Source organism: Heterodontus francisci, chromosome 22 (assembly GCF_036365525.1).
Source record: "Heterodontus francisci isolate sHetFra1 chromosome 22, sHetFra1.hap1, whole genome shotgun sequence".
Classification (NCBI taxonomy): Eukaryota; Metazoa; Chordata; class Chondrichthyes; order Heterodontiformes; family Heterodontidae; genus Heterodontus; species Heterodontus francisci.
Genome location: NC_090392.1, coordinates 71,818,065 through 71,833,920, shown reverse-complemented (window position 1 = coordinate 71,833,920; position 15,856 = coordinate 71,818,065). Strand labels below are relative to the sequence as shown.

Below are 15,856 nucleotides of genomic sequence, written 5' to 3'. Positions count from 1 at the left end.
GAACCAAAGTCCTATACAACTGTAACATGACCTGCCAATTCTTGTACTCAATACCCCGTCCGATGAAGGAAAGCATGCCGTATGCCTTCTTGACCACTCTATTGACCTGCATTGCCACCTTCAGGGAACAATGGACCTGAACACCCAAATCTCTCTGTACATCAATTTTCCCCAGGACTTTTCCATTTACTGTATAGTTCACTCTTGATTGGATCTTCCAAAATGCATCACCTCGCATTTGCCCTAATTGAACTCCATCTGCCATTTCTCTGCCCAACTCTCCAGTCTATCTATATTCTGCTGTATTCTCTGACAGTCCCCTTCACTATCTGCTACTCCACCAATCTTAGTGTCGTCTGCAAACTTGCTAATCAGACCACCTATACTTTCCTCCAAATCATTTATGTATATCACAAACAACAGTGGTCCCAGCACAGATCCCTGTGGAACACCACTGGTCACACGTCTCCATTTTGAGAAACTCCCTTCCACTGCTACTCTCTGTCTCCTGTTGCCCAGCCAGTTCTTTATCCATCTAGCTAGTACACCTTGGACCCCATGCGCCTTCACTTTCTCCATCAGCCTACCATGGGGAACCTTATCAAACGCCTTACTGAAGTCCATTTATACGACATCTACAGCCCTTCCCTCATCAATCAACTTTGTCACTTCCTCAAAGAATTCTATTAAGTTGGTAAGACATGACCTTCCCTGCACGAAACCATGTTGCCTATCACTGATAAGCCCATTTTCTTCCAAATGGGAATAGATCCTATCCCTCAGTATCTTCTCCAGCAGCTTCCCTACCACTGACGTCAGGCTCACCGGTCTATAATTACCTGGATTATCCCTGCTACCCTTCTTAAACAAGGGGACAACATTAGCAATTCTCCAGTCCTCCGGGACCTCACCTGTGTTTAAGGATGTTGCAAAGATATCTGTTAAGGCCCCAGCTATTTCCTCTCTCGCTTCCCACAGTATCCTGGGATAGATCCCATCCGGACCTGGGGACTTGTCCACCTTAATGCCTTTTAGAATACTCAACACTTCCTCCCTCCTTATGCCGACTTGACCTAGAGTAATCAAACATCTGTCCCTAACCTCAACATCCGTCATGTCCCTCTCCTCGGTGAATACCGATGCAAAGTACTCATTTAGAATCTCACCCATTTGCTCTGACTCCACGCATAACTTTCCTCCTTTGTCCTTGAGTGGGCCAATCCTTGGGATGGAGCAGAGCGGCCGGAGAGAGCGGCAGGGGAGTGGGGGGAGCGGAGCGGCCGGAGAGAGTGGCAGGGGAGTGGGGGAGCGGAGGGGCCAGAGAGAGCGGCAGGATGGGGGGGGGAGGAGAGCGGCCAGAGAGAGCGGCAGGGTGGGGGGGAGCGGAGGGGCCGGAGAGAGCGGCGGGGTGGGGGGGGGGGGGTAGCGGAGCCGACCATGCGCATTGCACGAAGATGTACATGTTACGTGATGCTGTTGTCGGCGCATGCGCTAACCAGTCCTGGCAAGTGGGAACGCGCAGAGAGCAGGAGCCCATCTGCGCATGTGCGCATCTTGGCGCAGCCTGATGACATCAGCGGCCGGCTGCATTGTCAGGAATTACTTTGTTTTTTTTATTATTCATTCATGGGATGTGGGCATCACTGGCTATGCCAGCATTTATTGCCCATCCCTAATTGCCCTTGAGGAGGTGGTGGTGAGCTGCCTTCTTGAACCGCTGCAGTCCATGTGGGGTCGGTAGACCCACAGTGCTGTTAGGAAGGGAGTTCCAGGATTTTGACCCAGCGACAGTGAAGGAATGGCGATATAGTTCCAAGTCAGGACGGTGTGTGACTTGGAAGGGAACTTGCAAGTGGTGGTGTTCCCATGCATCTGCTGCCCTTGTCCTTCTAGTTGGTAGAGGTCGCGGGTTTGGAACGTGCTGTCTAAGGAGCGTTGGTGCATTGCTGCAGTGCATCTTGTAGATGGTACACACTCCTGCCACTGTGCATTCGTGGTGGTGGGAGTGAATGCTCATGGATGGGGTGCCAATCAAGCGGGCTTCTTTGTCCTGGATGGTGTCGAGCTTCTTGAGTGTTGTTGGAGCTGCACCCATCCAGGCAAATGGAGAGTATTCCACCACATTTCTGACTTGTGCCTTGTAGATGGTGGACAGGTTTTGGGGAGTCAGGAATTGAGTTATCATCCAGGATTCCAAGCCTCTTACCTGCTGTTGTAGCCATGGTATTTATATGGCTACTCCAATTCAGTTTCTGGTCAATGGTAACCCCTAGGATGTTAATAGTGGGGGATTCAGCGATCGTAATGCCATTGAATGTCAAGGGGAAATTAGGGGAAGTTAGATTCTCTCTTGTTGGAGATGGTCATTGCCTGACACTTGTGTGGCACGAATGTTACTTGCCACTGATCAGCCCAAGCCTGGATATTGTCCTGTTCTTGGTGTATTTCTACATGGACTACTTCAGTATCTGAGGAGTTATGAATGGTGCTGAACATTGTGCAATCATCAGCGAACATCCCCACTTCCGAACTTATGATTGAAGGAATGTCATTGATGAAGCAGCTGAAGATAGTGGGGCCAATTATCTGAGGAACTCCTGCAGTGATGTCCTGGAGTAGAGATGATTGACCTCCAACAACCACAACCATCTTCCTTTGTGCTAGGTATGACTCCAACCAGCAGAGAGTTTTCTCCCTGATTCCTGTTGACTTCAGTTTTGCTCGGGCTCCTTGATGCCATATTCGGTCAAATGCTGCCTTGATGTCAAGGGCAGTCACTCTCACCTCACCTCTTGAGTTCAGCTCTTTTGTCCATGTTTGAACCAAGGCTGTAATGAGGTCAGGAGCTGAGTGGCCCTGGCGGAACCCAAACTGAGCGTCACTGAGCAGGTTATTGCTAAGCAAGTGCCGCTTGATGGCACTGTCAATGACACCTTCATCACTTTACTGATGATTGAGAGTAGACTGATGGGTGGTAATTGGCCGGGTTGGACTTGCCCTGCTTTTTGTGTTCAGGACATACCTGGGCAATTTTCCACATTGCAGGGTAGATGCCAGTGTTGTAGCTGTACTGGAACAGCTTGGCTAGGGGCGGGGCAAGTTCTGGAGCACAGGTCTTCAGTACTATTGCCGGAATATTGTCAGGGCCCATAGCCTTTGCAGTATCCGGTGCCTTCAGTCGTTTCTTGATATCACCCGAAGTGAATCGAATTGGCTGAAGTCTGGCATCTGTGATGCTGGGGACTTCAGGAGGAGGCTGAGATGGATCATCAACTCGGCACTTCTGACTGACGATCTTTGCAAATGCTTCAGCCTTATCTGAGCTTTTCTCAATGTTGCTTTTATAATTTCAAACTGATCAAGGTCAGCAGATGCAGAGAGGAAATAAGTTGATACCGAATAGCAGAGGCTTCTTGAGCTGCTTACCTGCCCTTATGTTGGCTGGAGGGTGATTTGTGAACAGGTTAACTGAAATAAGAGTAGATATTACACTTTGAAAGAAAAGAAAGAATTGCATTTATATAGCATCTTTCACAACCGTGGCATATGACGTAGCACTTCACAGTCAAATAAATTCTTCTGAAGTGTAGTAACTGTTATAATGTAGGAAATGCAGCAGCCAGTTTGAACACATCAAGCTCCCACAAATCGCATTGAGAAAATGACCGGATGATCTGTTTTAGTGATGTTGCTTGAAGGATAAAACTGTCCGGGACAAGGGAGAACTCCCCTGACCTTCCACGAAATAGTGCCGTGGGAACGTTTACATCCACCTGATGGGGTAAACGGGACGTGTTCAACGTCCGGAACACCACACTTCTGACAGTGCAGCACTCTCTCAGTGCTGCAGCCTAGATTTTGTGCTCAAGTCTCTGGAGTGCGGCTTCAATCCGTGACCTATTTACTCCGAAGTGAGAGAGCCATGGTTGGCCCATAAAATTGAAGCATTAAAGGAAAGCATTGCTCTGTAGACATGACCCATTCCTGTTCTGTAGCCACCTGCTGAAAGGCAATAGCGGACGGTGGCTAATGGTTGCCTTCTGGTGGCTAGACAGTGCTCCTGACTTCATGATGGGACCGGGAATGTGATTGTGTGAGGAAATTGTGCAAACTCTGTGCTGATGGCTGTTGAATGTGTTCTGTCACAGTGCCCGGTTTCATCAGCTGAAACTGGTGTGAGTTTAATTGAGTTTGGGTTTTATTTTCCAGAGCTGCATACGGACTTATTCTGAGGCCCAAAGATTTTGCGTCCTACCTGCTGGCGATAGGGATCTGCAACTTGCTACTGTACTTTGCTTTTTACATCATCATGAAGGTAAGAGAAGGCAGATTACAAAGAATTTACAACATAGAAACAGGCCATTCAGCCCTACAGCTCCATGCTGGTATTTATGCTCCACACGAGCCTCCTCCCACCCTTCTTCATCTAACCCCACCAACATATGCTTCTAGTCCTTTGTCCCTCATGTGTTTATCTGGCCTCCACTTAAATGTATCTATGCTCTTCGTCTCAACTATGTGGCAGCGAGTCCAACATTCTAACCACCCTCTGGGTGAAGAAGTTTCTCCTGTGTTCCTTCTTGAATTTATTAGTGTCTATCTTACATTTATGACCCTAGTTCTGGTCTCAAGAAGTCAAAACATCTCTCTATGTCTGCAAAAGTAAAATACCGCAGATGCTGGAAATCTAAAATTAAAACAGAAAGTGCTGGAAATACTCAGCAGATCTGGCAGCATCTGTGGAGAGAGAAACAGAGTTAACGTTTCAGAACAGGCTTTCGTCTGATGTAGGGTCATCGACCTGAAACGTTAACTCTGTTTCTCTCTCCACAGATGCTGCCTGACAAGCTGAGTATTTCCAGCATTTTCTGTTTTCCTCTTTATGTCTACCCTGTCAAATCCCTTGATAATCTTACGTACGTCTATCAGGGCACTACTCAGTCTTCTCTTTTCTAGAGAAAATAGCCCCAGCCTGTTCAGCCTTTCCCAATAGGTATAACCTCTCAGATTAGAAGCCCATTGGCTTCTTGTATGGTTCACTTTGAGCACTGTTGGGAGATAATCTGTTGTCCCATTATGTGTTCAGTGTCTGTACTGAATGGTCCTATGTTAGACTGTCACAGCCTTCCCTTTATAAGAATTAGTGCGACCATTATTCCCCACTTTTCAAATCACTTAGGTTAAAACAATTATACTCATGATTTGTTTATATTTCTTTTAACTTTTTGCTGATTACCATTCTGAGTTAATTTTTGTTGTGGGTTGACACAGTGAGGGTAATTCGAACCCTATGCATCCAACACAAAACTGACAGGATCAGATCAACTGCAAAAATCTAAGGGATGTAAAATCATGAGGCCTATCAGATATTGTCCATTTTCCACCGGGTTAAAGCAACCCCAAGTTTGCCTATTCTTGGAGACTATAAGTAGGCCGCAAGTTTAGGCCTGTAACCCATTTGTTCCTAATTTATCCCATGCCATCAAAGGGAGGCAACAAGTAGCTTCCAGATGTCTCTGGATAGAGAGTTGAGAAAAACAATCTGTGCATGAACTACACTGGCTGCCTTTGTACACCAGTGAGAGATCAAGAGCAGAGGCCTAGGAGCCTATTGGAATGGTTCATGACCCAGGAAAACCTTAGGATGGGGGAAAAATATACATTTTTAAAACAAAATTGGGGTAATTTCCAACCTCAGTGGGAGTTTCAATAGGGGGGTGTAATGGGCGGCCAATCCAACAGTCTCCCCTCTGCCAACGTTGACAATTAGCCCAAGTGTTTGATATATGTTCTCCATTAATCAAGTGTCAAATGTATTTGGCAGAGTTTGAGGCACATCAATAAACAATGTTACAATGTTTTTTTTTTAAGTGGCGTTGCATTAGAATAAATTTCATTGACTGTTCTTTTTTTGAGTTATTGAACATTTTATACCTGTCTGCTGTTTTCTCTGTGTTCCTAGTTACGGAGCGGTGAAACGATCAGACCCATTCCCCTGATCTGTATTATCTGTACAGCTGTAGTCTGGGCTTTTGCTCTCTTATTCTTCTTTCAGGGTCTCAGCACATGGCAGGTAAGCACATCCTCTATTAATTCAGTGGGTTGAGATTCAATGCGTGATTATTTTCCTACAGAGCTCTGGAATCCTTCCTTCTATGCACGTTGTCAGATCCCAATCCTGACAAAAGGTCTTTGACCCAAAATATTAACCCTACCTTTCTCTCTCCACAGGAACTACCTGACCTGCTGAGTGTTTCCAGCATTTTATGTTTTTATACTCATTATTTAGCAGGTCATTTATTGGCACAATAACATAACATTACCCATTTCTTAGCAGCTCTGACTAGCTACTATAGCAAATAATTTAACTTGCTGAATATCTGTTTCCTTTACCATTTTACAGAAAACTCCAGCCGAGTCCAGAGAGCACAACAGAGAATGTATCCTGCTCGACTTCTTTGACGATCATGACATTTGGCATTTTTTGTCCTCCATAGCGCTGTTTGGCTCTTTCCTGGTGAGTAAACCTTTCCCCCTCTCTACCTTTCTCCTCCTTTAAGATGGTCCAAGCTTTTGATCACCTGTCCTAATATCTCCTTAAAGGCAGGAGATGCAGGAAATACTCGACCAGTCAGGCAGCATCTGTGGAGAGAAAGGAACAGAGTTAACATTGCAGGTCACTGGCCTGTCATCAAAACTGATCTCTCCACAGATGCTGCCTGACCTGCTGAGTACTTCCAGCACTTTCTGTTTTTATTTCAGATTTCCAGCATCCAAAGTATGTTGCGTTGCTAATATCTCCTTATCCTTACATGGATTGGTGTCAAATTTTGTTTGATAAAGCTCGTGAGGGATGTTTTATTACATTAAAATTGTTGTTGGATGTAAATTACCTAACTGCTGAAACAGACACAGTCAAAAATTGAGTTCCAGGGATTGCACTGAGTTCAACGCTTACTTGGTGTGACCTGTTTCACAGCCATCTTTTTAAAAAATATTTATTTCTCTCTTTGCATTATACTCCAGAATCTCTCGAGTGTTTCCCAACCAGTGCCTGACTTTTGCAGCCACTGTTACGTTTGGGTAGCTCTGTGAAGCAGCTTTGGTAATGCAGCAAAGCCAAGTTTAGAATGAGGAATATATAAAAAAAAAGCCAAATGAGTGAGTGAGGTGGCTCATTGATGACGTAGAGGAGAAAATAATCAGGGGAGTAGCCACATTGAAACAAGTAGTGATGCCAACTCAGACAAATGGTTTCACCAACAAGCCCCAGGATCACCAACACTCTGCCCCTGAGAGGCAGGACCTCATCATGAGTTTGTGATTTCCCACATGTTGTGTTCTCTAGCTCGAGCAAGCTATCCAACTTTGATTGTTAATTTTGTGCCCATCAGGCTGATAACTGGAACACCTTTCATTTCAGGCACCAGTCTCCGTATCAAGCACTCCCAGTTCAGGCACAACATGGGTTGGCTTCATATAAAGTCTTTATTCCTCCCCAGCCCAGAAGATCAGCCTCTACTGTACCAGTGTGATATTTTCCATTTCCCACACCTACCATCCTGTCTCCTGTCTAAGTGAGATTGCCAATTAATGCTGGCTCAGAGGGGCTATTCAGCTGGTACTGCCCAACTCGGACCATTTGTAACGGTTGCTGCATGTTTTCTCTTTTCTGTGAAGTGTTTGAAATTGTAAAATAAATCGACTCCTCATCTGTTCACCAGCTGGGAGCTGTGCTCAAAGGGAGTGCAGATCGAAGGTAGGGCTAGAACACAAGCTCAGGTTCTCCAACACGTGCTTTGCTTAAACTCGACTCCTGTCAGAACATGGGATTGATTAATTTAGCCCTGTACTTAGATCATTTAGCCTTTAATTCCTCTTTTGATTACCCCGAATGGACAGCACAAAAACAGGCGATTTGGCCCAACTGGTCCATGCTGTTATTTATGCTCCACACAAGCCTCCTCCCACCCCTTTTCATTTAACTCTATCAGAATAAACTTCTATTCCTTTCTCCCTCATGTGTTTATCTAGCTTCCCCTTAAATGCACCTATGTTATTCGCCTCAACTACTCCCTGTGGTAACAAGTCCCACATTCTCACCATTCTCTGGGTAAAGAGGTTTATCCTGAATTCCGTATTGGATTTTTTAAGTGTCTTTCTTATATTTATGACCCCTGGTTCTGGTCTCCCCCACAAGTGGAAACATCTTCTGTACATTTAGCTTATCAAACCCTTTCATAATCTTAAAGACCTCTATCAGTTTGTCTCTCTTTCCTAGACTGAAGTGACTCAGCCTATTCCGGTTTCCTGCTAGTTGTAACTCCTCAGTTCTGGTATCACTCTTGTAAATCTTAATGAGTGCCTCTCACTTCCTTCTTCAGATCTTGTTGACTCTGGATGAAGACCTGGATCATGTGCAAAGAGACAAAATCTACGTCTTCTAATTCCTGGTATGGAAACACCGACTACTCACTCTGTCACCTGAAGCCTGTTCCTCTGGAGCAATAAGTGGAGATTTGGGACTCGCAGTGCAGCTGTGTGTGAGCTTTGGAGGTGACGGGGGATCTCGAGCCAGTTACATTACACTAACCCTTGAGCTGCCATTTTAAGTGATTTTTTTTTGTTGGAGATCTTTGTGCCACTGCATCTGCCTTCAGCTTAAGACATTATACTGCTGAGATGATGAGATTGTTGGCTTCTCCCACGTTGAAGAGTCCCTTAGCCTGCAAGACATGACATCGTTGCTATCTCGTTTGCCAGCTCGACTTTTAAGAGGTGGCTCTCACGTTTGAAGAAATTAATTTTATGCACAATTTCTGGAATAAAATCAGGTCTTACCAATAAGTGGAAATGGATATTCTTCACTGGAAAAACATTTATCTGCACTTGTTTCATTTTGCCAGTTCTAACCAAAACTGTATTAATGGGGGAAGCGTATGGTATTGGAAAAAGGAGGCACCCCCGGCTTTAAAAGCAAAATTGTTTTTTGTGCTTTGTCACACTGTCAGTAATGGGAAGTTGCAAAGAAAAAGTGAACAAATGTTCCTGTGTTTGTGGGAGTGGTCTTGATGGTCGATTGATACTATGTCCTATTCATGTTGGGTGTGTCCACCAGGTGATCGACTGATGGCCCTGTTCTTTGTAGCTCAGCCACCATTGAGCTCCTATTAACCAATCTGTGGGGGAGCATTGGCTTTAGAAGCAATGGAAGAATCTGTGGCCAGTACGTTGGTCCAAAAGCTTAGCCTAGAAATAGATAGGGGATGGAAAATTAGTGTTAGGACAAGTAAGTTCACAAAATTAACCTTGCAAATTCATGATCTCAGGCAGAGGTGATGAGTTTTACCTGACTGTTGATTGTTACAGGGTCAGAAGTAAAATGAAACATCTCAATCAGACCCTAGTGCAAAACTGATGCTAATTCCTCAATCTTGCCAAAAGGAATAATGAAACTATGATCCATAATAAACAAAAACTTTCACTGGTGCTGTGCTGCCATAAAGGTTAAATTTGAAATTGGGGTTCATTGTAATGGGAACCCCATGTGCAGTTGGCAGTCATTGTAAGGGCACCTTCACATTATATCTGATGTGTGCGTGATGTGAGAATATTTGGTGCTATCGCTGGGTGTAACATGTGAAAATATTTCATTACTCACCTTAATGTTATACTGTAGTCTAGTTGTGGAATTTCGCCCAGACAGTCTGTATGTTCTACACTGTAAGATCCATCGTGACTTGTACTGGGGCACAATCTGCATTGTAGCAAGTACATTATTAATCCACGATTTGTCACTGCACACTCTAATGCCCTCAGATTAGTACTAACTGAGAATTTGACCTCCCCAAAAGCTGCCCAGGAGATACTGGTGGCCTCACAGATTAGTACAGTTACATGTTGTGGATTTGTCAGGTGCACATTTTAGACCTACAATACTTCACATCTGTGCATCCATTTATATCAGGTGCTCTCTGCAGCCACTTGGCTGTTTGCTGTCCATAAATCTCTGTAATAGGTTCATAATGTGCTGTATGTTATATGCATGGGCACATGTATAACTCAGAGGGTCCAGCTTTCAGAATGATTTAAAACAGGTCTGTACAAATGGGTTTACTCAGCTTAGTGATGGTACCCAATTCAAATAGAGGCATTGACGGTAATGACAATGCCCCTTTAAAGAGCTCACCCACTAGGAAGTATAACTGAGGGCTCCAGTAGTGTTTTGGGTGAATGCATCTTTTTATTGCTGCACTCGTGTTTTTGTTCCAAGTAGGGCAAGTAATCTGGTTTGGCTTGAGATCCAACAAACGTCTACACTTAAGCAAGTGTTGTGTAATTTATTGCCTGAGGATGCAAGTTTGCATAAAATGCCCGAGACAATGCAAACGCCTGTTTGTTTTTGGATCTCTTGTTGCAACAACTTGCTTGCTCTATCTATTTTCATACATTACGTTCACAATATATGGAACACTTGGGTACAAAGTGATAGTGAATGATCCTTACCAAGTTACTGTGTTGTTTACCAGAAAGGAAGAGTAACATTAATCATAAATCAGATAGCTAGACTTTGCCTTTTTAAAGAAATGAACAGTAAATGCTGCTATAATGGAATGCTGCTGCTTTAAATGCCCCGTCCTGCTGTGGTTATAGGTTGTAAAGTGCTGAAATACTCAGCATTTAAAATTCTACTTTAGGTTGCCTCAAGGAATCAGACAGCAAACGTTTATGCTAATTTTTTTTTCCTTTTTGGGTTTAGTAAATTGCAAACACTTTCTTGCATTCTGGTACTTTATAGATTATATTCCACAGTATTTGCAGAGACACATATTGAGGATCTTGAGATCTTCATTTCATCAGCACTACGTATGGAGAGTTGACAGAAAGAGTCTTACTTTGTTGGACAGGGGAGGCTAGAGTTGGTGTGGAGAACAGTGGGTCCATGGGTTAGATTCAGGTAATGACCCTTGAGGTGCTGTTGTGAGCATTAGGGTTTGGGCTAATTCCAGGCACAGATAGTGCCACCATCCCTTTAATAGACTGTGGGATATGTTATTTCTGATGTTTGCAATGAAACAACCTCAGGGCTGGGAGTACGTTAGAACTATACAATTCTGGGTGGGTTATTAATCTACAGTTTGCTTTTAAAACAATTAAAATATGATTTGTAAAATGCAGTTGAGAAAAATCTGGGTTCACGCTCTCATGATTGGAGCAGTCACATTGACCAGATTGAATGGTCACAACAGTTGGCCAGTTACTGAGCACTGTTGGTGATGGTGAAGACAATGTAAGTTTTTTCCTCCTTCAGTCTCCATATATCAGAACAGCACATTGCTGTCCTATCCAACACGATACCCGTGGCCTCTGCTATGGTAATGATAAATTTTCCCTTTAAAGGTTATGATTAGGGCTGTGGTACCGATCTCCATTTATGGTTGAAACAGACAGATCAATCGGAAGAAAGATAGCATGCGAGTGAGGCAAGTACGGGATTCAGTCGCCTGATCACTCCCCATGTCTTAAACAATGGGGCTGACTTTATCCAGCTCAAAGGAAGGAAGGAGGACAGAGGGAAGATGGCTGGAATTTGGCCCAAGACCATGGGATGGCCATTGCTGGAATGCAGTTAGTCAGGGTTGTAAAATGAATGTCGTAATAATAGTTTGATACGCTGGAGTTTGCCACCTGATTCCCTTTGGCCATCAGGGAAAATCCATAAGTTGTTGTGTTGCAATAATATTAAATGAGTAACAGTGCGGACACAGTACCCACCTCACTTTTGATTTATTTGGCAAACCCTTTTACACCAATCCCATAAGCTGACCCAGTGAAGTATTAACTGGTGCCCAATATTCATCTAGTAACCACAAGATTGTTTATTGTAATACTTTCCAAATGATTTTGTCTAAAACACTTCAGTCTTTTGAAGCATTTAACTGCAACAAGATTGAGTATGGAGCCCCTTTTCTCCCTCCTTGATGGTCAGCAGAGGGACCTGCCCTGTGCAGCATGAAAGTTGCAAGAATGTATTGATTTGTTAGCATTGGAAATGATTTCCGTTATAAGATTGAAAGGGGCTGAAACACACATATATGGTGCTGCAGACCTCCGAACACTTCAAGCACACTGACCTTTGTCAGATGTCACATTATAATGCTTCATTGGTAGGTGAAGATAAATTCAGGTTTATTGTTATTTCCCAGCTTTCGAATACTTGTGACCTCCATAATTGCTGAACTGTCCCTCACCCCCAATTTTGGAGACCACTGTTTACAAATTTAGATTCCATGATGCAGGCAAATCTGATTCAAAAATACATGGAGAGCTGTGTACAGTTCTGGTCACCATATTATTAAAAGGATATAGTGGCACTGGAGAGGGTTAAGAAAAGATTTACAAAGATGATACTAGAACTGTGAGGCTATATCTATCAGGAAAGGGTGAACAGTCTGGGTGTCTTTTTTCTCTCTTGAAAGGAGAAGGCTGAGGGGTGACCTAATAGAGGTCTTTAAAATTATTAAGGGCTTTGACAAATCAAATAGGGAATTCAGAAGTAACTTCTTTATCCAGAGAGTGGTCAGAATGTGGAACGAGCTACCACAGGGAGTAGTTGAGACGAATAGTCTAGATGCTGTCATGGAAGTGAAGATTTATTTCTCCTCTGTTTAAAAACTAAGGGGGGCTGTGTACCTTTAAGGCAGAGAGAAGCTTTTATATTCTCTGGGCACAATGTGTGCCAGCAGCAAGCCTGTTTCCTAGGCAACAGCAGGAGAGAGAAGCCACCTGCTGTATCGTATTAGTTAACTGTATGTAAAGACTGGCTAGAACCAGTTTGATCTGGAAAACAGTGACGTGTGCTCACTGAAGAAGGGGGTGTCGCTCGCTCAGCTGAAAAATCCACATTGGTCTGCAGTCTATGTTTCACCTAGAGAGGGAAAAAACCCGGGAAAGGAAATCTTTGTATTGTTGGAGATAGCAAATTCCTTTTTGCTTCCAATCTCGAAGAAGTCTTTGCCTCAGGAGTGACATTCTGTTGCCTTTTTGTGTTTCTGGGAGTTCTGGAATTCTCAGTGAAGTTTCTACTGAAAGACTACCAATTTTAAAATCCAAATAGACCTGTTGCTATACTCCTTGTGAAAGAACTGTGTGACGCCTGCTGCAGCCGAAGTGCTTTGAATGCCTATCTATTACAGACTGTTCGTCGAATTCACCTGGAGACTTCGAGTGGCATCTGACTGTTCGACTCTGGGACAGCTCACCGAACTGAGATCGTAACCCACAAAGACTTACAACCCAGTTATTTATTTATTCCTAAGGAACAGCTCTAATTTAAAACATCATTTTTAAAAACTGGTTAAACATTGCTTTTTGAATGATCTGTGTGTGCATGAAGGTTAGGAGGAATAAGAAGTTATTATGTCTTTAGACATAGATTTATCTCAATATTGTTTAAGATTTGGTTTATTAATAAATAGTTAATTTGCCGTTGTTTAAGGATACCTGGTTTGGTCTGTTTTATTCTGTGGGTTCATAAAGTGTTTAATTTGGCTAATTTCCAGTAGGTGGGAAAACTTTAATAATATGCTGTGACCTGTGGAGTAATGGGATTGAATTGACAGTGCATTACTCCCGCCTCAGTCGTAACAATGCATTTAAGGGGAATCCAGATAAGTACAGGAGGGAGAAGAGAACAGAGGATTGTGCTGATAGAATTAGAGGATGAAGGATTGGAGGTGACTCAAGTGCATAATAAATGCCAGCATGGACTGGTTGGGCTGAATGGCCTCTTTCTTTGCTGTATATTCTATACCATTTTGGCACTGACATCCACCTACAACCTCTCTGCATTAATGCGAGCGTGGCAGTGCAATTACACTCCCCAAGACCCGAAGCTTTCAATCTTGAGGTAACATCTGAAAACTATGGCCAATTGTACCAATGATTGTTAACACTCAATGTTTCATCACAAAAGTTAAACCAAATGGCCACTGCTCAACTTCATTTAAAAACAGAATTTACAGATATCACAATAGGGACTGCAGGTACCTTATTATTCCATTTTTTTATACCTTATGGAATTACATGTCCTCTGTTGGGTCAAAGATAAATTGTAGTTCAGCTCTTATCAAGGTTGTTAGTTTAATAATGATTGGCACTTGACAACGCTGTCTTGAGGTGCCGTTCTTCAACATAAAGAACCGTGACTCAATTTATATATACAACATAGGGCAAAGGTTCGAGTTTAAATCCAGTCTTGAAACAGTTGCTGAAGCCCAGAATCCCTTAGCAAAGACAAAGAATTGTAAGTCTACTGCTGTATCTGGGTACTTCATATTCTGCATCTTTTCGTAGGAGTCAGTTGTCTAACCAGACAATGGTAGTTTAGAGAACCCTAGTGTGATTTTGTGGATTATTGCGAACGTTGTCTGTTGTAGCAGAGAATGTGTGTATGGCTCATCGGTGGAGGGGACGGAGAACTCCATTGTTGGGGTGATATGAGAGAAGATTTGTACTGATCTACGCTATTATTTGTTTACTCCTTCCTGAGCCATTTGAAATCTTTTCTTAATTTTTAATATGTCACTATGCTCTGAATCAGAACAGTCAAAAAATTGTAAATCCAACTCATCCAAGGCGTTGTCCACACATTGGTTTCAGGCTTTGATTGTGTTAACTGTGTCAGCAATCTGGTGTGTACACATCATCCAAAGACCAGGACAGTCTTTGATCCTTGTCCTCAACATGCTTCTTAGTTTTTTATTTTTGAAAAAGTCTTGTGCGGGCAAAAGGGTTGAAGGGTTCACTTCATGTTTACAAAACACGCAAAGAATGAAGGTCTTGCCTTTGTTTGAGTAGCAGTGGTTCACAGTTTCGGGGCCTTTATTAAAAATTGTCTGTTTCATTTACTGTTATTTAATTTTACTACTTACTGTACAGCTTTGTTTCTGTAAAACATATGTTGTTGTAACAGAAGACTGTTTCGATATAATAAAATCCAAAACCTACTTTGTGTCCATAGGACTATATCTTTAGCTTTCCAACTTTTCACTCCTTTAGTTTAGAGATACAGCACTGAAACAGGCCCTTCGGCCCACCGAGTCTGTGCCAACCATCAACCACCCATTTATACTAATCCTACACTAATCCCATATTCCTACCACATCCCCACCTGTCCCTATATTTCCCTACCACCTACCTATACTAGGGGCAATTTATAATGGCCAATTTACCTATCAACCTGCAAGTCTTTGGCATGTGGGAGGAAACCGGAGCACCCAGAGGAAACCCACGCAGACACAGGGAGAACTTGCAAACTCCACACAGGCAGTATCCAGAATTGAACCCGGGTCGCTGGAGCTGTGAGGCTGCGGTGCTAACCACTGCGCCACTGTGCCGCCCTCTTCTGGAAATACTAACTTGCTATTAAAGGTACTTGAGCAGTGGTCACTGTCTGAGTCCTCTCCCAAGTATTCATTCTTCATGTGTGAAGCTAGACAGTAAATCTTGGCAGGATACTTGATCTTGAAGGGAAATCATATCCAGTCACAAACCAACCCTCCCCTAATGTCAATAGATTACTGGATAGTGATCAGGACCAGGAAACTCAGATTGACTTAATTTCCTGTCCTCCTACAGTCTCTGCCGCTAGGGACGGGAGAAATGCAAGAATGGCTCGGGTCGTGATTGGGAACTTGGCACCTGAGGAATCATGAGTACCGGCCTGCATGCTGTAACACATTGGGAACATCAGTGGGAGCGACACTATCGAACGCTCTGTAATTATCTGTTTATAGCTTTTAAGAGGGAAGTGAACAATATTTAAGAAAGAAAAGTTTTAAATGGCATTGGGAAA

The 15,856-nt window shown here is 43.3% G+C and overlaps 1 protein-coding gene across 3 annotated transcripts in view; it reads left to right on the top strand.

The window, feature by feature from the left end:
• Positions 1-15,008, top strand: part of sidt2 (SID1 transmembrane family, member 2) — a 75,772-nt gene extending 60,764 nt beyond the window's left edge. For all 3 annotated transcript variants that reach the window (XM_068054005.1, XM_068054004.1, XM_068054007.1), the window contains 4 exons: positions 4,210-4,315; positions 5,963-6,073; positions 6,404-6,517; positions 8,385-15,008. In XM_068054005.1, the coding sequence (XP_067910106.1) occupies positions 4,210-4,315; positions 5,963-6,073; positions 6,404-6,517; positions 8,385-8,447 (394 nt within the window). In that variant the 3' untranslated portion in view covers positions 8,448-15,008. The remainder of the gene's footprint in view (positions 1-4,209; positions 4,316-5,962; positions 6,074-6,403; positions 6,518-8,384) is intronic.
• The last annotated feature ends 848 nt before the right edge of the window (positions 15,009-15,856 follow it).